The sequence below is a fragment of the Lasioglossum baleicum genome, chromosome 11, assembly GCF_051020765.1.
Source record: "Lasioglossum baleicum chromosome 11, iyLasBale1, whole genome shotgun sequence".
Lineage (NCBI taxonomy): Eukaryota > Metazoa > Arthropoda > Insecta > Hymenoptera > Halictidae > Lasioglossum > Lasioglossum baleicum.
Window position 1 is genome coordinate 14,479,051 of NC_134939.1, and position 25,177 is coordinate 14,504,227.

At 37.8% G+C, this 25,177-nt stretch overlaps 1 protein-coding gene across 8 annotated transcripts in view; it reads left to right on the forward strand.

The window, feature by feature from the left end:
- The window catches only part of LOC143213626 (rap1 GTPase-activating protein 1), a 159,036-nt gene that overhangs the window by 6,748 nt on the left and 127,111 nt on the right, over window positions 1–25,177 (forward strand). Inside the window, exons 1-3 of one of the 8 annotated variants that reach the window (XM_076433678.1) lie at window positions 10,779–12,816; window positions 12,871–12,936; window positions 22,023–22,854. The exons of 1 other annotated variant lie outside the window; for it this stretch is intronic. In XM_076433678.1, coding sequence (XP_076289793.1) covers window positions 22,814–22,854 — 41 coding nt within the window. In that variant the 5' untranslated portion in view covers window positions 10,779–12,816; window positions 12,871–12,936; window positions 22,023–22,813. Of the gene's footprint in view, window positions 1–10,778; window positions 22,855–25,177 lie in introns of those variants that run through there. 6 more of the 8 variants (XM_076433672.1, XM_076433673.1, XM_076433674.1 and 3 more) reach the window with 6 other exon arrangements.

The window sequence follows — 25,177 nt, forward strand, 5'->3', positions numbered from 1 at the left end:
ATTGATTATCGAAACTACTGATTATCGATCTTTGGATTATCCGGACGTCGAGTCGCTTGGCTTTTCCTTATTTCGACATGTAATCAGAACTTTCTGATATGGAATTTTGTGAAATGAAACAGTCGAACAAACTTCATATTTGTTTGTGACGTGCGACATGATTATTAACAAATTCTAATCAATTTTAATATGACAATTTAGAGATGTAAGTCAAGTTATACATATTATACATAGATTCTAAATTCATTATTAAATGTAATCCATTTGTTAGAAGCTCTTGATCGATATTTCATTAAAAAGTAAACAAAATATAATAAAATAGTCTAAACATTGAATAAATGGATTAGTAATGTATATCTCGGTATGAAGCTCTGCCAACATTATATGAAATTTATTTTCGACATGAATATATGAATACGCGCATCTTCGAAGGGAGGAAGGAAATAATATTTATTTGAATATCAGCTTGGGAATGATGGAAGTGAAATAATAAATACAATGATCAAAAAGTTATTCTATTTTAAAGAGCGTACGGCGCACAGTGGGAACTTTCGACCAAACTCGATTTAAAATCAAAGAACTTTCGATTGGAATGAGGTAGAGAGATGAAATTTTTTTTAAATTAAAGCTGAAACTTTTCAGAATATGGGAAAAATAGGGAGATTATGGTACGAACGTTTTTTAACGTTGAGAAAATTCGTTAAACTTTCACAATTTCAAGAAAATTGTGGTTTTCCAATACCACGCGCGGAAAAGAATTTTTTTGAACATGCTGTACTTCATTTCCCGTAGATTTTTTCACGGTGATTTCAAATCTGGTCTCAAAATTTGTATACGACCTCAGAATTTTGCAAGAAATCGATTTTTGCGAACAGAACTAATGTAATCATTTTTTCGTTGAAATGATTTGATAACCCACTAGTTTGAAGGTATATTGTATTCTCATTATAAAACAATAAAATTAAATACAATGAAGTATTTCAACGATTATTTAACGTATATCACTTGACGAACGATCACCCGACGTATCGCTGGCACTCCTTGTAGGCTATGTGTGACCCTAATGTAATTTAAATTAGATATCTATTTTCCATGATTATATTTTCATTTACACAGGAAGTAAGGCAAGTATTTAATCTTTTTAACTTTCTCATCAACGAATTCTTTAACTTCTGGTGATACCTTATTCTTATTTTTAGCACCAGAAGTGAAAGAATTCGTTGATGAGAAGTAAGTTAAAAAGATTAACTTCCTGTGTAAATGAAAATATAATCATGGAAAATAGATATCTAATTTAAATTACATTAGAGTCACACATAGCCTACAAGGAGTGCCAGCGACAATCGCAGCGATACGTCTGGTGATCGTTCGTCAAGTGATATACGTCAAATAAACATTCAAATACATCATTATGTTTAATTCTATTGCGTTCTATATATGAGAATACAATATACCTTCAAACTAGTGGGTTACAAAATTTGCAAAAATCGATTTCTTGCAAAATCCTGAGCTCGTAGACAAATTTTGAGACCTGATTTGAAATCAGCGTGAAAAAATTTACGAGAAATGATATATAGCATGTTAAAAAAAAATTTTTTCCGCGTATGGTAACGGAGAAACCACATTTTCTTGAAATTGTGAAAGTTTAACGAATTTTCTCAACGTCAAAAAACGTTGGTACCATAATCTCCCTATTTTTCTCATATTCTGCACAGTTTTAGCTTTAATTTTTAAAAAATTTCATCGCTCTACCTCATTTCTATCGAAAGTTCCTTGATTTTGAATCGAGTTTCGACCAAATTGCCCACTGTGCGGCGTACGAATACTTTTTATGGTACACCCACTGTACATATACATGTATATCTCCGTGCTTGTGTACAGTTGCGTATTTGAAGAGACTGTAGGGTGCACCATACACACAAGGTTTTCTTTAATAATATAATCGAGAGGGTCACCTATTGCGAAATGCCAGGGAAGGGTATAGAGGACATCCTCATTTCACCCGCGATAGTCGATCGGACGAGCGGAGATGATCGTTGAGTAATAAATTAGTTTTGCTAGGAGGTAATACGGGAGATTATGCAATCGGTGCCAACAACTAGGGCAATCCGATGGAAGAACGGAGATGACCTTGAGCGTGCTTCCGGAAACGCCGGTAACGGAAACAAGAACAGGACACTTTGATCTTTTTTTTCCTAAGCTATTCGGCCATTTGTCCAATTTACCGGCAACTACGTATTCTTCTATTCGAAACCCTGCACTGAAAGCTCGATGATTTTTCACTCGAGTAACCGTAATTTATTATCCTCTGGCTTGCCACAGCAAGCAACGATTCTCCATGGCATTTCAAAGTACTATTTCGTGTAATTGCACGGCACAGCGAAATTAGTCACGATGGAACAGCACGACCGAAATTGAATAACGATGAAGTCTTGGCTTCAATGGCGTCATTTTTGCTTTTACTGGAAATATAACATTGTTTTTGCTTTACTTTATATCGTTAACAAGTACTCCGCGGATCTTTATGCATTCTAAAAGTTATCTGGGGTAATTCGAGATGCAGAGTTGAAATGAAAATGTATTTCTTCGCTGAACAATTTTAATGAGCTGGATAGGTATAATATTTTAACTGTTCTGTGTATTTTTTATACATTTGTTTCCTAAGTGCATGCAATTTACAGCCTGTTAATAATTAGATTACGCTTCTTTACGAATTTCTAAAATCGTAATAAATGGGTAAAATGTAAATTTAATAAACATTTAATGGAGTTTCATTTTATTGTTACTTTACGGCTTACTTATTAGATTTCTTTATGAAAATCTGAATCATAGAAAACATAGAATACCATTTTTTTAAAATGTAGATTGAAGGCTGCAGTTACAGTATCGAAATTTTGTACGAAGATCCGCTGTCTAGTTATGATAGTTCCGTTTTTAGCTTTGGAAAGCTGAAGAGATCTTTCCCAAACTTGTGCCCCAACATTTACGACGGTCCCTTATTTTTCACTTTAAGGTGGGTGTAGGCCAAAAGTGATCGAAAACCCGAAGAATGAAAGGTCATCCTCTACGTTATCTTAAAATTTGAACTTCAACGCCCAACGAACCGTCTCGGCTAGAATGTCAAAGATAAGTTCTGAAGTCTCAAGTAAAATCTAACGATAAAAGTTAGGGTAAAAGAACGGCAACTATACGGCAAATTGTGTAAGACTGGACGTAAAATGGATGTTCCGTTGTCCAACAATGAAATTCTCACGAAATTTATGAGAGAAAAAAGTCCTCGAGAGGCAAGTTTCCATGTGAAACGTTTATTTTACGATCACGAGAACGAAGGACAAATATTTTCCCTCGAACTCGAAAATAGGTCAGAACTAGATTGGAAATTCCCCGTTTCATTGTTAGCCGCGTGAATTTGAAAATCGATTCGAGCCGAGTTCATTTCTATTTATCGTCAACAAGAATGCAATTTTAGACGTTTCGGTGTTAGTCAGTTTCACAAGAACGATCTACCCTGCGGACCAAAAGAATATACATAGCACATCTTGCATTTTTTAAATGTTCTGTAACAGAGATTGGTATTGCATTTTTTATGTCATTACTAGTTTCGAAAATACTCAATATTGTCCACAATATTCGCCTCGACAAAATTCTACGAGTGCAAATTTAAATTTTTGTTTTGAGTGCGAGGTGTTCAAAAGCTATGGTCCTTTAAAAAGTGTGCCAATCTTATTCGGATTCACTGTAGAAACAAAATCAGTTTCAATGTGAAAATAAATGTAAATCACGGCAATCTTAACGTGTGCTATCTCGCCCCGGAGTGTATCTATTTGCGATCTACCTTTTGCATAACCAAACAAGCCTCCGCGTTATCGCTATAGCGTTTTCAATTCTCTCGTTCTGTCTTGTCTGACTGTTTCTCCTTCCAGCTGACAGCGAGGCGGATACTGCGATTCCGCGCGCGGCAAGGCCTCGTCTTCTCTCTTTCAGGAATTGCGTGCTCGAGAAATCGTTTGAGAATCCCGCGGAGGATCGTTTCAACTCCATACCGTAAGATTTCGCTTCCTAGATTGTAGCGAGCCGAATCAGGAAGTAGTTTCTCGGGAATTTCATTTTCCAATGAAGCTGACTCTGATACGGTTGAACCGGCTACTGCTTTGTGCTTCATAATTAATGCACGCAACTGACATAATTAAATGAGATTCATTTGAATAATAGCCTGAGAGTGTCAGCCGTCTCTCCGTCGTCGATGAATTCGAACGTGATGTCCCCGCCGTTACAAGAATCTTAATTAGAGCTTTCATTACGAAAACCGGGGCTTTTAGACCGGGAATTAATAACGCGCCGTTTCAACTGGGAATGGAACACCTGTTATTACGCAGCCGCGCGAGGGACTTCGATTAATCGTGAATCTTCTTTCACCAGCGATTCGGACATTTTTTAAATGATGTTCTGCGGTATGCATCTGCTGGTGCTTATTGGAAAATTAAGTTACGCGGACATCTCACGACTAGCTACAAGAGACGCTGTATGAATCATTCAAATTACGTAAAATCTACTTGCGGAGAGATTATTCTTCAGAGGTTTAACCCTTTTCACTATAAGTCATTTAGTGGTGCAGTTTTTTAAAAATAAGGTTTGTTATCAGGCGTGTCGATGAAGTTTGTTTACGTTTACATGCACTCAGTGGTACAGTCGTACTAATTTCATTCGAGAGATCGAAATGTCAGTTGCATATTTAATTTAATGATGCCTTCGGCGCTACCGTTTCAATCATTTAGTAAATCTAGCAATTTTGCAATAAACTTTTCTTCTTTCCTCTTCTTTCTTCTTGAAGAAAAGTTCATTGCAAAATTGCTAGATTTACTAAGTGATCGAAACGGTAGCGCCGAAAGCATCATTAAATTAAATATTTAACATTTACGACCGATAATCGGGATTATTTTGTCAGTTGTATCATAGCCAAACACTATTCCTTGATATTTTATTAGTAACGTCGAACGTAGAAAAGTATCTCGAGTAAACAAAACGTTGAATACCGATAGACCAGTGAGACAATACTGCAGTAACCATTTTGTGATCAAAACACACGACGCAATTCGCAATACATATTTACTTGTTTAATTTACAATACAGTAGAATTTTGATTCTTTGTACTAATTAGTGGAACATAAGTGCTCCGATAATGGGACAGTTTTACCTAGCTGAAGTGTTAGATTGTATCTTTATTAATTTACACAGTAGATCGTATTCTATTAATTAGACCCACCATCAGAACCGAGCTATATTTGATAAACAAAATTTCGATTTGCCTGATCGTAACAGACTAATCTAAACTGATCACTAGACTGCGGATTTTACGCACTTATAATTTATAACAAAATGAATAGATCAAAGACAAAATTGAAAAAGCATCGAGTTATTGTTTTCGACTTTTTAACACGATTAGACGACTAAAAGAGAAAATACATTTTTACCAACCCTGAGTTTCTTACAATTGATTTGGACAATTTTTATTTTCTATAAAAATCCGCAGTCTACAGTCTACTACTAAAAGCATCGAGTTATTATTTTCGACTTTTTAACACGATTAGACGACTAAAAGAGAAAATACATTTTTACCAACCCTGAGTTTCTTACAATTGATTTGGACAATTTTTATTTTCTATAAAAATCCGCAGTCTACAGTCTACTACTAAAAGCATCGAGTTATTATTTTCGACTTTTTAACACGATTAGACGACTAAAAGAGAAAATACATTTTTACCAACCCTGAGTTTCTTACAATTGATTTGGACAATTTTTATTTTCTATAAAAATCCGCAGTCTACTGATCACGTTTCGTAGTTCACCCCATAGATTGCTTGCTTCTAGTGTCTTGGCCCATCCCCGCTTTCACAGAAGAGAGTAAATGAACGTTTCGACTCAATGAACGATTCAAAGTTGCTCCGGCTATTCCGCGTTTTGTAACCGTCGATTTTTTTGATCGAGAATTGATGAACGTGGCGAGGTCACGCGGTTCAAGGACGTTCACAGCTTTTGACAGAGATTAATGATCAAGACGCGAAAGGGGCGAGGAGGGATGCGAGAAAGATAATTCCGCTAAATTTGGCCGTCACAATAGCGTGAGATTGGTCGGGAAAAAAGCGTCAGCGACGCACCCGTAATTGACTATTCTAGTTCAAATGCAACCCGAAATGCGCATCTCGCCACACCCCATCCCATCCATCTCTCTGGCCTGCTCGAGTTGTTGTAATTGAATCGGTCAAAAGGATTCTATTCTTTCGGCTATACAGAAGGGGTTGACGGCCGCATTTGATTTTGGCCACGAAACCCTTTTTGATCCGGGGGATCAAAATGTCCCGCACCACCCTCCTGGAAACGAGGGTTGACATTGCGACGGAAACGTGTCAAGAATACGCTCCGAGCTAATTTCATTAATGACGTAGATCAGTGGGCGTGTCATTTGCAATTAATTTATTACGGGATACAACGGGGGACAGTAAAAATGATCGTGAAATATATGTATGTTACAGTTCATTGAATTTCATATTTCACTGCGTTTCGCGCAGTTGCTCCGCAATAAATATTACAGATTCTGTAAAACTGGAAGCAATGGGGACATTTTAGTTAGTATTTTTGTCTGATTTGTGTGTCAATTTTGAAAGATCATATCTGGACTGCGGATTTTATGCATTTATGACAAAAATGGGTACGTACAATTTAAAGCAGTGGGCATGTAGAAAATATTTAAGGGCACCAATGTGTTGGTTTCTGCTTAATAGGATAATTAGAAGAAAAATACAATTTTTATTTGGCTCCTGTGTCCTGCAATCAATGCAAACATTTTTTATTTTTTATTTTATTTATATCTAATAATTTTGATATTAATCATCTTTTTACATTCATTTTTATTACGATAGCTTGTATGTGTAGACCAGTGGTCGGCAAAATGCGGCACGCGAGCCACACGTGGCTCTTTGGCTACTTGAGAGTGGCTCTTCCACAAATAACGTGTTTCAAATAAATCTATTTTACTTTAATTAATAGTATTTTAATAGAATCTTGAATCACAGTCAGTGTGTTTTGCGTATTGCAGTTGCGAATATTATTGTGAAGAATGATAATGAAAGATGTCAGGGTATCGGATAGAGAAGAACATACGTAGTAGCATTGTGGCTAATTGTAGTGAATCGTACGCAACGTTTTGATCCATCATCGAAGATACCTATCTCGAAGTGGTACATATACGGTTTGCACACACGAGGTAACCTCGTGAACGTTAGGAAAAAAACCGTGTTCACAGTGTTGCGCAAGCCAGAGGGAAGAGGGTTAAACGTACAGATTTGTACGAGGTGGAAGGTGTAACCATTTATGGTTTCTCTCGATAATACCCTTGTAGGGTCCTGGCGAAGGCGCGAAGACCCCTAGGTTCTCATCAGATAAGGAACGGTGAGTTACCTAGGGGAACCTTCGCGATTATCCTGGTCGACCGATTTAATTGCATCTTTTTTCACGAAACCATCGCGTGATTGAACACACTTTGTAACAGAGTTGTAATGAACGATCTGCTATTGGAATGCTCGTAAACCATCTGGCGATTTTTAAGTGGAGAATCCTTTGCAACAAGTATTCCTTACAGAGGTACACGATATTTTTGTTTAGGTTGTAATTTACGGTTGGAAAACTCGATGCTTTATAATCAGAATAATGCGTGTACAGATAGATCTTTATCTATCCATTTGTTCATAATACTGTAGGGTGATCTGCCCAATGTCGATCAGATGCTGAGGTGTAAAGGTAACGAGTTTGGGATTTTTGTTATTAGCTATTTAAAAACGTTAGAAATTCACTTAAATATTTTTCTTAATCGACTGATTTGACACTCGTGTTCACTATTGTACACAACGTCAAAATCAATGGAAATTTAACTTTCGTTAACAATAACTCTTTCACTATTAAGTTCCGAGGACATATTAGGTTAGGGAAAAAGAAATCCATTATTTTTAAGTTATCTCAAGCGGAGAAATGATGGATTTCTTTTTCCCCAACCTAATATTTATGCAACATTATTTTCATAGAATCACATTCTGAAGCAAATCCTCAAATTTCAGGGTAAAACCACCCCGATGGGGGTAGCTTTACGAGGGTAGTTTTCATACTTGTAAAAAAACAATAGCAGAATCAGATTCTACGACCCAAAAACCCGTAAAAACCGTTGTGTTTGTAACTAATAATGTACATTTATAATGAATTTAGTCCGCGTTTTCAATCACTGTGCGTAGTTTTGTTTTCTTTTCTTCTTTCGGTCGGTCCTCCGTAAACTGCTCGGAGGTATCGCTCTAATCGGGAGAAGGAACAAGAACGCGAAAGGAAATTTCTTTAACTGCGCTCTGTCCATGAATTCACAATCTCCCCGTGCACGACGAGCAAAATGGAAGCTTTTTTCCAGGTAAAAGAGGATAAGAAGATATGAATTTTGCTGGCAAACACAGCATGTGTTGGACATGTGTAAGAACGTTTCACGAAGTGTCATAAAGAGGCTGTTGTACTTTTCTTTTTGTTGAAATTTCAGCAGTATTTTATCTATACCAAGAAAGGTAAAGAATTTTTTTCCATACTCGAATATATAGTAGAACTTCCTGGATCCGTTATCTCCGAATGGCTTCCCGAGGGAATCTACCGCAAACAAATACTCGTATCTTCGTTTACGGCGACCGACTCGAAGATTGGACGAAGATCGGTGGTACACATGTTACGAAAGACCGTTAGTTTGTTTTTTTTCCTGATTTCCTTCTTTCTCGCGAGGAAACCACGATTACGAGACTCGCGTTCTTTTCGAATCAAGGAACTCGTTCGTATTGCTTGGAAACCTGAACAGGTCTGCACGCGTATTATCTTTGTCCTATTTTATGCGACAACGTAAGAAACATTTTTTATTCCCGACAACGTGCAATCAGCTGTATGAGTCATAATTGAACAGGGGATTTTATAGATTTATTACAAAAATGTGTAGGTGTGATCCAATAGTAAAAATATTAGAAAAATCTTAAAATACTATTATGTATATTATCTTGAACCTATTAAACATATCAAGAAAAATTTCTGTTTCCCTCCAGTTTGTTGCAGTTATAAAGATTGTCTATTTTAATGTTCGAAAAAGATGTAGAACTGTTGCAGGGGTTCCATTCAAAGATCATAAAACATTTTCCGGAAACGTTTTCATTTTTCTTACTGAAGATATCGATTGAATTTACAATGCACTGATATTTTTGGAAAAAGTGGGTCATCCCTCCCTGACTTGCTCTATACTGTATGAGAATTAGGAATGTCATTCAGCAAGCATCCATTTTTTAATTAAAAAATCTGTACATATTCCCTGAATAAAAGATAAGTTATTCTAGAAATCTCAAAAGGAACCTCTTCTTGATTCAAAAAATACAATAATAGACCAGGGACTCCCTTAAGTGTTCCAAATTTTTATTTCGAATTTTTTGGATGTGCTGAAACATGTGTCGTTCATTATATTTATTGACTATTTCCTTATTTTTATATAGTGACTGTGGATGTTTATGCAATTTTTGTATAATAGATGAATTTTAAGAGAAAGTGGAATAAAATAGAATCTTATTTTCCGTGATTTGCAGATTTAAATAAATTAAAATCGTACTAAATTCTGCCATATGAAAATGAAGAAAAGAGTTGAATTGCTTAACAAGAATTTCTGTAGTTTATTCGCACTGAAGAATTTTACAATTAGAGAATGGTGCTCGCATATACTATGGACCGTGTAGAATGGGCGCCAGCAGTTGCTGGGAAATGAAAAGTGCTACTTCCTCTGTTGGAAGGTAAAAACCTAAATAATACGGAACAAACTCTTTGCAGCTGTCGAGTGGTATTTTATGCTTGCATACGGCAATCCTTTTACTCGGCTCGCGAACCTTCTCATCAGAATGATAGTGAAAGTGGAGGTAACGCTTTGCGAGGAAGAATAATAGGGAAAACGAAACTGCGAAAGGGCTCGTTTGCCATTGAAAGTGCACACTACGTAATTGTCGCCTGTGAACTTTATTCTATATATTTTTATTTGTATAGTACTATATTAGAAAAGTTATCGTCTTTTTTAGATGCGTCTGAATATTAATCCGAGTCACTGTACGTTGTGACGAAATTACTTCTCCGCAAACATTCCATAGATGTAATATCATGTTTGGCTTTCATTAAAAAAAAGTAGCGCAAAATATACTGTTAAGAATCTCGGTTTCCGCATAAGTAAATACAGAAAGCATAACGGCTGCCGTTTGAATGTATAATTTATAGTGAAACCTAGGAAAACAATAATCAGCTTTCAAAAATTTCACAAACTTTATCTGATATTTTGCGAGAGTAGTATAAAGGAATTTCACTTCTTTTTTCAAAAAGAAACAGGTAAATGTGTTTATATTACAAGCAGTAAATCCAATTCCGAAAGAAATTGTACTATGGTAGGTTAAGATGTTCTTATCTGCTGTATTAGTGATTTGTGTTATTTTCTGACACCTCTCATTAAACTGAATAGCATTTACTCGAAAAAAATAATCTATGCATTTTTAATCGATCGAAGAACGGAGAAACGTGCCGCATCGAGCTTGAAAATTGTTTATTTTTTTAAATGTCCAGCTGCATCGATTAATGTATTAAAAAATACCTCCCTCCATTTAAAAAAATGAAGGTGACCTTCACATCTCTAAAAAAAATGACATAAAAAATTTTTTTGGTATTGTATGAGCCCCATTTTACAATTAACTTTGTCCTTCAGACATTTGACGTATCTTTAAAAACAACAAAGATATTCAAAGTGGTAAAGTTAGCTGGGACACCCTGTATACTGTTATGTTAGATTTATGTGTTACGCACTGGTAATATTCACAGATGTATCAACGAAATAAAATCATGCGAGTCGGTTATGTCGCTAAACTGTACGGAATTGCTTTTCCAGTATTAATGGCAGGGTGAGTGTACCAGACACACTGTTCGATATTCGGGTGATTGCATAAATATTTCCAGCAGCACTGCAAATAACATATGATTTACCGGTAATGGAATGTTTCAGTAACAGAGTTTTCAAACGAGCAAATACACGCACTACAATTAATAACTTTCAATGCATCTACCCTTTGAAACAATATTTACGAAAATCCAACATCGAAATTGCACATTGTAACAAAAGACGCGTATGTAGAGAATCGAAAAATATTCTATATTCATTCTTTTAAGTAGCGTATACGAAAAGCCTCCAAAATTGGGAATCAGAAATGTATTCCATGAAATATCTAGAACTAATGGAAATATAAAAAAGTTTTGTTTTCTTTGAAACAGTCTTGTAAATTTTTACATCTTTTTTTCCATGATAGATAAGTAATGTGAAAATCGTTTAATAATTTGATATACAGTCTACATTGATAAATTTTGGATAAAGAATATTCAATTGTTTCAAAAGTCTACAGAATCTACAAAAGTTTCGTTTACGTTACTTAAAATATATTTTGCCTGCATACACTTCCAAAGATATTTTGAAGAATTTTCACACCACAAGATTATTTTTACCCCCTGTACACGAAAGCGGGCAGCTATAATAAAGTACGCGTCGAACATTTCCCGATACCCCACAATAGGTGAGCAAAGTTGCAAAGTTTCACTGCAGTTGATAACTTTGAATTGAGGTTCTTTGTTATCTTGCTAGACTAAGAAAACAATACATCTTAACTGGCTGGGTAGTATCATCAGTCTTAAAATACAGCACTTGTTTTCATGTACAGGGTGTATAAAAAGTAATGGTCATCCGTCCTAGGAGAGAATCTACATCTCTGGGTCGGTGGACATTTGTAAGATTGTAAGTTATCCAGTTTTACATCAAATTCTACTTGATTTCTTCTTTAATACGAACCAGATAACTCAAAACGTCCAAATTTCAAGTTACCTAGTTCTCACATTCAGGCGGCAATATATTTTTAAAAAGGTCTCGATTTTTCGGAGCCGCGGCATCAGGCTGGCCCGTTAAATCCGCCGTGATTGCTGGTGGCATTCCGATCGACGCCGCGACGCATCCCAATGAAATTCGTTAGAGCACAATTGAAGGATAAGTCGCGCAAACAGGAATACGAGTGACACGGTACAAGTTTACAAGCGGCTAAGCCGACGGCGCGTTTTGCACACAGCGTGTTCCCTCCACCGGCCTTTCATACGCCGTGGCTGGAGGTGGTTGCGGAGGTGGAGGCGGCGTGCACGGCTAAGTGGGAAAGAGAAAAGAGGATGATGTGGGAGATCGAGAGAAGGGAGCGACTGCCACTGGCGATGGCGATGTGGCGATGCATTGAGCAGCCACTAAAACAGTCCTACGGCACTTCGATCCGTTGTCAGATCGCGTAGCGCGTGCCGATCGAGCAGACTGCTTCTCGGTCACCGATCGTTGCTCGTAGATCACCGATTGACGTACCGCGTCCGCGTGGATCGTCGATCTTCCGATCCTCCGATCAGTACTTATCGCGTATCGTATCATATCGTGTCCGTGTTCGATACGTATGTTTGTGGGAAAAAAGCCAACGGAGTTGCAAAACCGCTAACATAGATCGACAAGTGAATTCATCAAATTGTCAACGTTTTTTGCTCTGTGCGAACGAAGCGTCCCGTGACAAGGGACGGGGAAGAGATAGTGGTGCGATCGTTCAATCGTATTCGGTGAAGAGTTGATCGCGGCAAATCTGTTCTCCAGTGATAAAGAAAGAATCGTGTTGTCCCATCGATAGAAACTTTAACCGAGGAATCATCCCGCTAAATAGAAAAGTAAGCTGCCGATAGCTTTGGTGTTCGAGTGAAGTTATTGTTTACGGATTTCAGAGTTCAGAGCGCGAGCGCTCCGAAGCGGTTCACCAGATGGCAAACAATGTTATCTGCCGGTTGCTGGTAATTGCTAGAACGACAAGTAATTAGTATTAGCAGATGTAGCGTACTGGGTTAATCTCCTCGGAGACAAGATAGCCGAACGAACAGGCTGTCTCGGCGAGCCGCCGCGCCACGGGCTGGAAAAATCGGATTTCACGCGGTCATAACGAGTCACTTGGCACGCGGCAATTACCGCATCGCTCTAACGGTAATTGTTCTCGGTCTGTCCGCGCGTGTTCATTTGCAATTCGTGTAAAATAACATGTAAGTACGCTTCGAGCCGCTCGGCGCGCCCGTGCGCTTTCTAACGACTGCGGTCAGCGCCGCGGACTATTAATCCTTTTTTTTTTATCGCGACTTCTTATCGCGCGCTGCGTCGGGAATTATCGGGCCAGCAGATGAGGTTGTCGGCGGCTGCTCGACGAGCCACAACGTATGTATGTACTTGGTACAATGCGTTGCGCCGAAAGGAACGAATCAGTGTAAATAACGCGGAATCGCGATCGTGTACATAAAGGTGTCTCCAGCGCGATGACAAAAGACTCTTGATGCAAGAGAGAGAAGGGGGGCGGACGGAAACACGCCGTTGCTGATGGGTTTCGGAGAACAACGCCGGTAAAAATGCGAAGAACCGTCCGTATCGCACTTTCATATCAGCCGAGACAAGTGGTGCGTTTCTTACGGACTTCCGCGCGCGCGCACAAACGCTCAAACGAACATCTTGCCATTAGGTCTATCGCGCTGGAAAATAGACACGTGCGCGGGAAAAACGGAGCTGAACGAATTCCGAACGACTGGGTCGCGTCACGTTGTTTGTTGGCAGTACGCACTGTTTACGTTCGACTCACCACCGACATCTGTCTGTCCGTTTCAATGGTCGCCAGGGTAGACAAAGTTCGTGACATACTACTACATATGTATAGGGCCCCATAGCACAAAAAATTGACAACTCCTAAACTAATTTACTTTTTATCTAAGACCCGTTTTTCTTTGTCATCGTTAGGGTCGTGAGTGGACAGCGGATTTTAATTTATTTTCAACCTATTACGCATATTAAGGATGTTCTGGAGGTACAATGGGAGACAAAAGTACAAGAAATTCGAAATCCATCAATATATTGGGAATGAAAGCCATTCATGAGTATATTTTTATTTTTGAGTTCCTAGTTGCGTTTTTTCAAGGTTTAAATAGGGTTTGAAGTGGAATTTTATGAATTCTCCATAAGAGGACGTGTTAAAATGTGCAAACTTTAAGTTGCTATAATCCTTAAACGGTGCAGTGAATCGAACCCAAACTTTACGAATTATATCTTGTTAAATTTTCAAAAATTTTGTTGCGTTTTTATGTACCTCCAGAACATCCTTAAGGAATAAAGTTAATTTCCATTTCACCCCAGATGGTCGCGATTCGGGTAGAAAATTGTTATTTAGCATAAAGATCCGCTGTCTAGCCGCGAGAGTTCCCAGTATACTAGTTAAGGGTTAATGGGTTGAACGGAACAGATAAGTTCGAACAGAATCTTTCTAACAACGGAAGAGAACCGTGCATTTCTGTCCTGGTTTTTGAAGTCACTGTACATACCATTGCTGGAGGATCTCGTAAATGTCCCGAAGTAATTCTGAATGTGGTCGGAAGGAAGAGAGGATAATGAGAGGAATAGTCTAGTGTCATCGCGTGTTTCTCGAGCAAACTGTTCTCGAGTGGCCACGGCGATCCCAGCAGACTGTAACGACTGCAACGACTGGCCAGTGGCCACTATGTGCTAGAAGACTCCTAAGCGCAGAAAAAGGAACACAGGAATAAGAAAGTTCCTTCCGTGTCCGCAATCGCTCGGCCGAAGCTGAAGCCGATACCGAAGCCGATGCCGCCTATGTCCGAGAACTACATCAGCGGAGTTAATCGATCGCAAACGATAACGGGATCTTGATATATCTTGGGACGTGTAATCGCGGGGACGTGATTCGGCGAAACGCGTAACGAGCGAACCTTGGACACACTGGTCTTGTTGAACGGTAAACCTACCCCCTAGATTATGCTCCAATAACGAGCCTGATCTCGAAACACGACGAAAGAACCAATGGCAAAAACTGATGCAACGTGATTCTCAAAGGGGACGCCTGATTGTACGACATCCTGGCTACGAAGCGGTTGACGTTTCTCGATATCCCCGCCCCGCGAGATTTCTATCGGCTAACGTTACCAACTGCCGAACAACCTCAACCGATTCATTTCAGATATTTTCTTTGACGTTCGCTCGAACCATAAAACTGCTTTTCCCCAGCAATCAATAAATTCATTTATTCTGTAGAAATCTCGAGGAATCAACTCCTTGCTACTCTTTTATATGAAATTGACCCCTTATCTTGAGATTGTTTTTGCAATTATGCACTTCCAAGCTACATACTTTGTTGTTAATAATTCACTAGATGAAAGCGGGACTCTATGATCATTGTAGTTTTTTTGGATTCCGTGCTACATAGTTTTAATACTAATAACTAAAACTAGTGATTAACTAAAACGAAATCTAATCGAATTTCCGTGCTACTTTAACATTAATAACATTACAAAAGAAACAAAAGTACAATAGTACAATTGTACATTGACTTCAACTAACATCTGCATCCTTAATTAGACAGATGAATCAGAGTAATAGAATTGATTCTACAATTTGAGATCACAAAAACGCGTCCATGAGAAATTATTCAACAAGTTTATGTATTTCTTTGGATATACTATTATTAAAGGATCGCCTACATATTTGGGTAGATACATTCTTATTATTTTTATAAAGTAATGCAAAAAACATTCATTCCTAGTGCACCGTTCTAATGTTAAACGTTCCGACCTCTCGTTGTTGATTTCTGTCAAATAACAAGAGAACTTAAATTTGTGAAGATAGTTTTCGTAATAAAATTCAAACTTTGGCCTCGTAGTTTGAATTCCGCCCGGAATGAGAAATGCGGAATAGCAGCGAACAAAATTTTAATAACAGAACTGTCTAATGAAGAAGATGGAACGTTGAATGACATTTATTGAAATTCTGTCACTTCTCGAGGAAGATTCGGAACGAGTTCTACGCGGATTAAACTGAAGCGAAGTTTATCACTGTTCACCGCGAACGTACGGTACATTGTAAATGTACAGTACGCACTTATGGAAAGGGGTAATTAGCGTGAAATTTTATGAGATATTCCCTCCGACAGAATTGAATTTCTAGAGTGTTCGCGATTAATGAATTTTCATTGTTACCCAACCGTGGATGCGTATCACTACATTCCTGGTCAATTTAAACCGAGGAAATTAATCAAATGCTAACTACTCTAATCATTTATTTATTTACCATTTCGTGACCCTTCGATTAACAATTTAACCGTTTAACTATTTATTCCCCGAGAAACTGTACGCAACTAGAAGTACATGATTTTCATAATTGGATGGAATGAAATTGGAATGGTATATTTTGATGATGAGAAGTAGTTTATGTTGCGAATATACTGTCAAAACAAACTAGCGCTCGCCGCAGGACCAGATGCATTCACAATATATGTAGTAAACAGAAACAGAGTAGTTTATCATCATACCCTTTGCAATATCAATGTCAGATTTTATATTTTTCTAACTCGAAAAAGATGACTCGTGTCGGGCGAAGATATTTTGCTTTCTGGTTCGAAAAAAACGTCGACCACGCAAACTTGAAAGGGTGGTTTCTCAAGATAAAAGTCTGCTCTTTCGCGTGGTGTAGTTCGATTTTCCGCTGGACCCCTATTTTTTTAGATAAATTCAAAAATATCCGCAAAAATTGGTACAAAAGTGGTGTCTCTCTGTCTTTAATGATTGTTTAAACATGTTTAAATCATAATTTAAACATGTTTAAACAATCGTAATGTATTAATATTGGATATCACTGTATCCGGGAAAGTCTACAGAATCTTTTGCTGTAAAGAACAATTCAATATCTCTTATAATAACATCGCAATATTTGTTCAAAGTTGAAAAATATGTCAGGCACAGTTTTAAACTAAATGAATTTCGCCGAGACACCCAGTATAGCGAAGCAGCGTAATTGATATTCGCAAGTGTCGCGAGGACGTCTGGCGGAAATTTAAAGTCAGCCCAGTTACCCTGAAACGCCGATAAGGTAGTTGGAACGTTGGAAAGATGACGCGCTCGTGCATTTCGAAAAGCGCAGCGACGCTGAAGGTTTCGATGCATGTGAATTGTAAAATTGGGTTTTGCCGTCGAGCGCGCGTTCGAGCGAATCATTCCGTTCCGAGATAAACACTGGAAAACGATTCGATGGTGAAGAAGTTGGGCCCCCGTCATGCGACTGCACTGGTCGCAGACTCCGCTTCTGCTTGCCGATAACGTAATTGAAATGTCTTCCATTCTCCGTGCTCCCCTTGCAACATTCCCCCGCATAAATCACGGCCGGTCGATCGACTTCTTTAAGTGGATCATTCGTTAAATGTAAATGTTGCAATAGAAATCTTCCTTGGATCTCGTGCCAGTAAAGATTTCTCTTCCTTTAAATGACTATGCTCGGCGAAGCCGCCTCCCGTTTCCGATAATACGGATGAAACGTTCACTTATACGCGGCTTTATCTTTTGCCTCCTAAAGCGAGTTACATAAAGCAGGTCAAAAACGTACTTGTGTACTCGGCTTCTTTTCTTTTTTTGTAATAATTTTATGTAAAACAGCACCGGCGTCTATCGGTTTATTCAAATCTGCTATTGCATATTCCAACCGTTTCTCTTTCTCGCTCTATTGTTATCGTCAAACAGTTCTTATAGCTTATACGAATCTTCGCAATGTCTATTTTATTCTTCATTTCCTGAAACTATTAACACTTTCACTGCCAATGCGACAACCTCGACATTAACTATTGAAAAGTTAAAACGTCTTTGAACGTTTACTATTATTTTTATTTATTTATGGCTTTAATTGTGTGCTAATTGTGCCGATATCATACTGACTAGAACTTTTCGCATAGTTTCATCAGCACAAGATTTCTATAAAGTAGAGACAAGAAACAGGAGACATACTAACGTGGAACACAGAAAATGTGGCCAAGAGGGAAGTCATAAAGAAGTTATAAAGTAGGATGTAGGTCTGACCATTTGTACTACTTTACCTATTATTACCGTAGCGCGTCGCGTCGTTTCGCTATCGAAGTCGTGTTACACTCGCGAACCGATGTACTTCGTTATAACTATAAAGTTATTCTGAGACAACTAAACGCAGGTATAGTTACGTGCAACTTTACATGCACGAGTAGAACTTAGTGTGTTAAAAATCCGAAGGGTCAAACCCTGACAAACAAATCGTGCTAGTTTATATTATGTACATATACTTCTGATTTTGGTGAACTTGTCGCGATTAGGGTCCTCCTCTCAGGTTTCCATCACATTGAAGTACGTTGTCAAAAAGTCACCATTTTGAACAACATTTCCCTTGAAAGTTTTTGACGGTCAGCTTTAGTGTTTTAGTTATGTATTTGCAAAAAGATCGTTAGTTCCATTACAGCGACTTCCGCCATTTTAAACGAATTTTGGTTAGGTTTGAAGTGAGAGGAGCTTTGAAATCGGAGAGGAGCTAGCACAAGTTTAAACTGTTTAAACACTCGAGAAAAATTGAAACAGTTTATCATCAAACTGTCACAATTAATTCAGACGATTATTATCTGTAAACGAAGCGTACGTTACAAGATAAAACTGAATGGAAAGGTATTTACGATGCCAGCAAACAATAAGGTTCACATTCTCCGGAACGTGCAAACTGAATTTAATTCAATTCAAATTAGCTTCCATCGATCTATATTTATGAAAATTAAATTTCGTGAGATCGCGGCGTTCTCATTCCATAATTTATTAATGTATGTCACTGGTGATATTTGTGATCCTACCGTAGGTATTATGAAAATATAATCTCGCGAACAAATAAACGAAATATTATTTGCTAAGGTGACGAGCGTATTTTAGTACTATAATGTATACAATACATTATTGTACGTTTAATGAATATTTATGCATGTTTCACTACGGAAAACAATGAAATAATAATTGTAACATAATTCTCAGTGCCAGTTTTGTGCTATCCCTAATTTTGTATCCATTCTAACGACCATCGATTTTCCAAATTTTCTATTTAAACACTGGAAATTGTATAAATATTATATCCACGATCTAGTTGTAGAAATAATCTGCAAAAGAGAGCTACTGTATTCGCGTTTCACCTTTAAAGATCACTTAACGGGAAACCGCTATAGTAACATGCAGTAACCAAACGGTTAATCTTATCTTCCAGAGTTTAAAAGTATAAAGAGATACTATTATTGTAGTAAAATGAATATTTCATGAAATACGTGTATACATCAAATTTCATTTATGGATCCATTATTCTATTCATATTTATTGTAAAGATGATCTAGTAGAACCCTCTTTACCACTTCAATTATGTTTCCGTAGCATTCTTGTTTTATAACTGTCGATATCCCCCTTTTCTCTAACAGGTTTCTTATGTTAAAACTTTGCTTACTGGACGCCTATGTATTATATAATAATACTAGGATTCTCAATGATTATATGTTACACAGGGTGGGATTTACATGACTATTATTATTCTTAGACTATTATTAAGTACATAGTATCAGTTCTGACGTTAATAGTTCTTTTGCAGGTGAACGTGTAGAGGACAAATGAAGGTCATTAACTTTTTTGTAAACGATTGTCACATTGATACCTATCGTATCTCTTCAATAAATAATTTTTTCACGTAAGTAAGTTAACACTTTCTTGTAAAGAATATCAATTTCTATTTAAAGAAAAAGTTAATGACCTTCGTATGTCCTCCACACGTCCACCTACATAAAAACTATGTGCCTCTTGGTACCATTCAACTCTACATGAATCATTCTCCGCTAGGAATATTAATAGTCGTGTAAATCGAAGTGATAGTATGTGATGACCAGCCTGCATGAAAAAGGAGCTTAAAAATCATCTTTTAATAATAACACCAATTTACATCTTTTAACAATAACTAAAAAAATTTGATAAACTTTTAAAACCTAATAGATAAACGCTGACAGGAAATTGTGCCGAACAGATTCAATTTCGTGTGCATTCTTGAAAACGTTGTCACAGTTAGAGAAGCTGGAATATGTACTAAGAAAACGTTATATCCCACCCCCGCAAGAACAGTGACACAACTCAAAAATGCAGCATTTGGGAAAGATCAACTTAAAGAATACTATAAAACCTATATTGAAATAGTTTAAGCTTCTCTTACGTTTCAAATAAGTATGATAAATTGCGAGATAGAGATGTGACGCTTTTCGTGTATGTTGGGGCACTCCATACATATCTTTCAATGACATAACCTCAAAATTGCCATTTTTTGACTTGTATCAATATGTACATAGGTACTTCTTGTTAATATGTTCCAAACAAATTAAACACAGAAAGCGCAAATTAATAACAGTAGACAGTAGGATAACGACAATGTCTACTGTACGATGCAACTGTTTAACAGAGTCACAGCACAAGCGATGTCTTTATCGTGCTCCGGCTCATGTGTACGCGCATAGTCGTGACATTCTAAGCACCTAATCCATCCTTTTACGGATTCACAGAACAAATGCCACAGACAACACATTCAACGGGATCCTCGCTTTTCCTTTCAAGAATCCTTGTTCTCTTTTCGATGAAGGACGGTCTTCATCTTTTTGCTTTGCTCGGGCTCGAAGTCCAGTTATTTTTTGTCGCTTTTACGTACATACGGATGTCAGCATCTTAAGGCAAGTGTGATACCGGGATTGAAGAAAGTTTTACGTGTATAAAATAGATTATACATATATAGGGTGACTCACTTAAGTGCCCCCCCCCAGAATATCTTCTTTAATTTTAACAAAGTATTCTCTATGTGTAATTTGAATTGTATCGAGTGGTCAGTATCCCACAGGTGTTTTTTTCTCATAGTTTTCAAGGTCATCGATATATATTTTTGAAACAACAAAATATATCGAGATGGATTGATCGTGAAAGTTTGACGACTTACTTTTGTGTTTACTCTATCTCTATCTTTATGCTACAAAAGACGCTTTCTACAGATTTACAGACGAAATTTAAGTTCCTCTTTAATCGATTAATTGGTACGTAGAAGTAAACTTTGACTTGTAGAGGTCGGAGTTCTTCTGAATTCGAGTTGTAGAGGTGAAATACATCACGTGACACGCAATAAATGATTTATTTCGAGTTATAAGGGTTTTTACAGCTAAGCGGAAGGGGATGAAGAAAATTTTGTCACTTGTCAAGGTTCTACTCTACTGTGTGACGTTCTATTCTCGGAGACAGATGTCGGTGGAGTGTTTCCTGTGTAATCTTCTGGATAGGTTGGCTGAGTAGGTCTTTAACTAATTTGTTAGGATAATTGTCTAGTCTATTACAAGAGAAGAACGTAGAGAAGGACAGCGCGTGTAAAGCGAGACCACGCGCGGGCCTTTGAACTGTGCCGGCGCGACTGCGACTCTCCGCGTCTCTTTCTTGTCTATACGCTGTCCTTCCTTGCGCCCGAAACTTTCATCGTCAATTAAACCACTAAATTCTGTTTAAATTATATCGTGTTTGGTATCATTTTAATCAGAAAAATGCGTCCGCGTTAGTAGTGGTTCACACCGATATACCGAGCCGAGATCAGTGTATTAAGTTGGAGGGGATATTTTTTTCGCATCTACCGTGAAAAGATTTTAGTCTATAGAGAAGTCTATAGAGAATTTACAGTATTCGCAAAAGTTTAATGCAAAATATACTCATGAATGGGGCTTTCATTGCCATGTATTGATGGATTTCGAATTTCTTGTACTTTAGTCTCCCATCGTACCTGCAGAACATCCTTAATATTTTTCGGTGTTTAATAAGTAATTTCATTCAAAAAATTTCATTCAAATCAGTGAGTATCAGTTGGCTAGTGTCACTTGTAAGCAAGGTTCATACATCTGAACGTGATCTCATTGCAGAACCTCGATATCTCCACGCGGTTTCCGATCGCGGTTCTTGCAATAGGTTCTACTGCATTTGAAAAATCATTGTGTTCATTCTCCGTCGTCCGACAGAGCACCGAATAAATGCTCGCCGAAGTCGTAGCTGAAACGAGGTCGCCCGTGTTTCTCCGCGGTACAAATATGGGGAACAGTGTTACGCCGGCTAAATGTGACACGTTGGATAATTGAGTATCGCTCGCAGGACCCTGGTTCCGCATACATCGTGTCCAAGCTCGAATTTCGAGATTAATCATTGGACGCGAGGATCGCGAGTGAGATTGAGTGCAAAGATCGGCTCGAGGAGTGCGGTGCTGTGTGTGTGTGTGTGTGCGCGCGCGCGCGCGCGACTGTAAAACGGCTGTAAAACGAGTGTGTATTTACGTACGGGAACGAGGCGCGCAGGCTGCTGTGGCCGGAGCTGGATAAATAATTTGCTGGCGCGTGGTTCGTCGGCGATTCGAAGGAAGCGTGTGCGAAGGAATCCGAGAAAAAGGTGAAGAAGATACACGGGGCACAGCCGCGGCGGCACGAGAGACCGCGACGGATTCGAGTGTGGACGATAACGCGATTGAAACATCCGTCGAGTGCATACAGCGTATGCCATACACACCGCACAACACTACACACGTCCAACGAGGCTGAGTCACGTACAAGCGTTTTCGATTCGAGGCTTCGGGGACGTGATACCGTTTGATTCCTCGCATTAGAGTCTATATACCAACGTTCTTCGATATCGGCCACCTTCCTCGTTCCATGCTACTCGCTACACGAGCTCAAAGATTCCGCGGTTCCCAGGAGCCACCGACCGCCCGGTTCTCTTTAGAGTTGTCGTGTATGTGACGTTCCACGTGATCCCCCTGGAAATGCTGAAGATACGGATGCTGGATTACATCGGGGATACTGGGTAAGTCTTATCGTACGGAGCATTCCTTGTGCTTTTCGCGCCTCGACGACCGACCGCCAATTTTATAAGCTTTTACCGATTCTTGCGTCACCACTGATATTGAAATTGTATGTTTGAGCTTGAGCAGAGTAGACTTGAACTTGACGGAGTTGATCGTCACGTTGTTGTTTTTGCGAACGGTCAGTAGACGAAGCTAATTAGTAAGATTTTCGGCCGATAGGTGATGTAAACAAAGTAATCTCTGTATTTACGTATGAGAGGGATGCCGAAGCAATCCGAGAGTTTCTGAATCAAGACGAGAAGTGTTTCATGTCCGATTAATAAAATGGACGCGTGTTCTGTGTCCCGCTAACAAACTCTATTGTATACGACATACGTTAAAATATGTTTACATTTTGGGCATTGAGTGTTTCGATTAATAAGTTCCGTGTTGATTAGATACAGTAATAGATAATTACAATTACAGTAGCGGACAAAAGTTTAAGACCGCTCTAAAGAAGACGATAACTTTTTTAATATTGTACTATACGATTTGAACTTTTTTTGGGAAGCTAGAGCAATTAGTTTTTTTTTTACTAAAGGATGTGAAAAGAAATTTTTTAAAAAATTGCAATTGATCGGAATTGTTGAAAAAATACTAAAAGTTGAATTTTTAACTTTTTTATGTGGGCCTATATTGAAAAACAGACAGACAAACAAACAAACAAGAAAGCGAGCTAATAAAAACGTGGTAAAATTTAAAAAGTACATTTTGTAGATCTGTATCAATTAAACATATTCTGAAAATTTCGTCAAAATATGTTTAATTGACACAGATCTACAAAACGTATTTTTTAAATTTTCAGTGTAGGGGCCCACATAAAAAAGTTAAAAATCAACTTTTAGTATTTTTTCAACAATTCCGATCAATTGCAATTTTTTAAAAAATTTCTTTTCACATCCTTTAGTAAAAAAAAACTAATTGCTCTAGCTTCCCAAAAAAGTTCAAATCGTATAGTACAATATTAAAAAAGTTATCGTCTTCTTTAGAGCGGTCTTAAACTTTTGTTCGCTACATTCGTGAAAGGCATTGTATTTGTAAAGAAAGTAAACTCTGTACGTATGACAGGGATGCCGAAGTAATCCGAAAGTTTCCGAATCAAGCCGAAGTGTTTCGTACTTGTCGAGTAATAAAATGGACGCGTGTTCTGTGTCCATTGTCGGGAAAAGTCCTTCAAAATGCTGCCCTTGATGACATTATTATTATGTGAAAAATATTATTTTTGTCAACATGTTTCTCATTCGTCGTCTTTTTCGTCCAGGTACAGTCATATAATATTTATTTGAGCAATGCAGCGTAAAATTGGCGATTACGTTTCTACAGGTTAAAAAATGTTTACATTATGTTTACCTATATTATCTTTGTTTATTCGAATAATCGTGAAACAACACAGGTGTTTACGTCAAACAACAAATTCGCGTACAATTTTCGGATCAATTCCGCTCGGCTTTATTGGTCCAATTTGGAACCGTAATTTTCCAATGAAACCCAATAAAATAAGCAAAGCGTCAGCCAGCAGGAATACGTTTCTAATTTCCTGTTTATTCAACGCGACCCACGCCATCAATTTATCGGCGGTATAATAACGGTCGGTTTGTGGGTGCAAAACGTTAGCAAATTGATCTAACGAGGTCGTCAATGCTCGGACAGGAAGGCAGAGAGGCGTCACAAGGTTTCACTCGGTGAAATTTTTCCGAGTACCAAGATCGAGAGCACTTGCTTTATACGGCGTGTCTTTAATGCGCGTTGTATTACATTTTACAACGACTAAGAAGTTCATTAATGTTTCCTGCGAAAAGGGAACATCTAGTTTTAACGATCTATTACCTGCCTATATTTTATATGAACTGACAGTAATAAATATGGGGGATGAGTAATGACTAGATAACGGATTTTATCTATTTTTGACAAAACTGAATAGGTGTAATTTAAAACAGTTAAAACATAGAAGAATTTGAAAATGCTATTATATTATATTCAGTCTATTGGAGAAAGAAAATTTTCTATTTCACCCCAGTTTGTTGTTGCAATTCGGGTACAAAATTTATTTTACGGTTTCAGTGATTAGAACTTTTTTATAGTAACATATAACAACAATAAATATTAATGCACTGAAGATGGCAGAACACTTTCGAATAAAATAGACTATGCTTATACTTCATTAATTGCAATTTTATTTAGTATACATGTTACGGTAAATGTGATTAATCCTAAGTTTGCCGGTTATTATATATAATCACCACCGGTTATTATGCATAATATTTATTATATATTTTTCAAAAT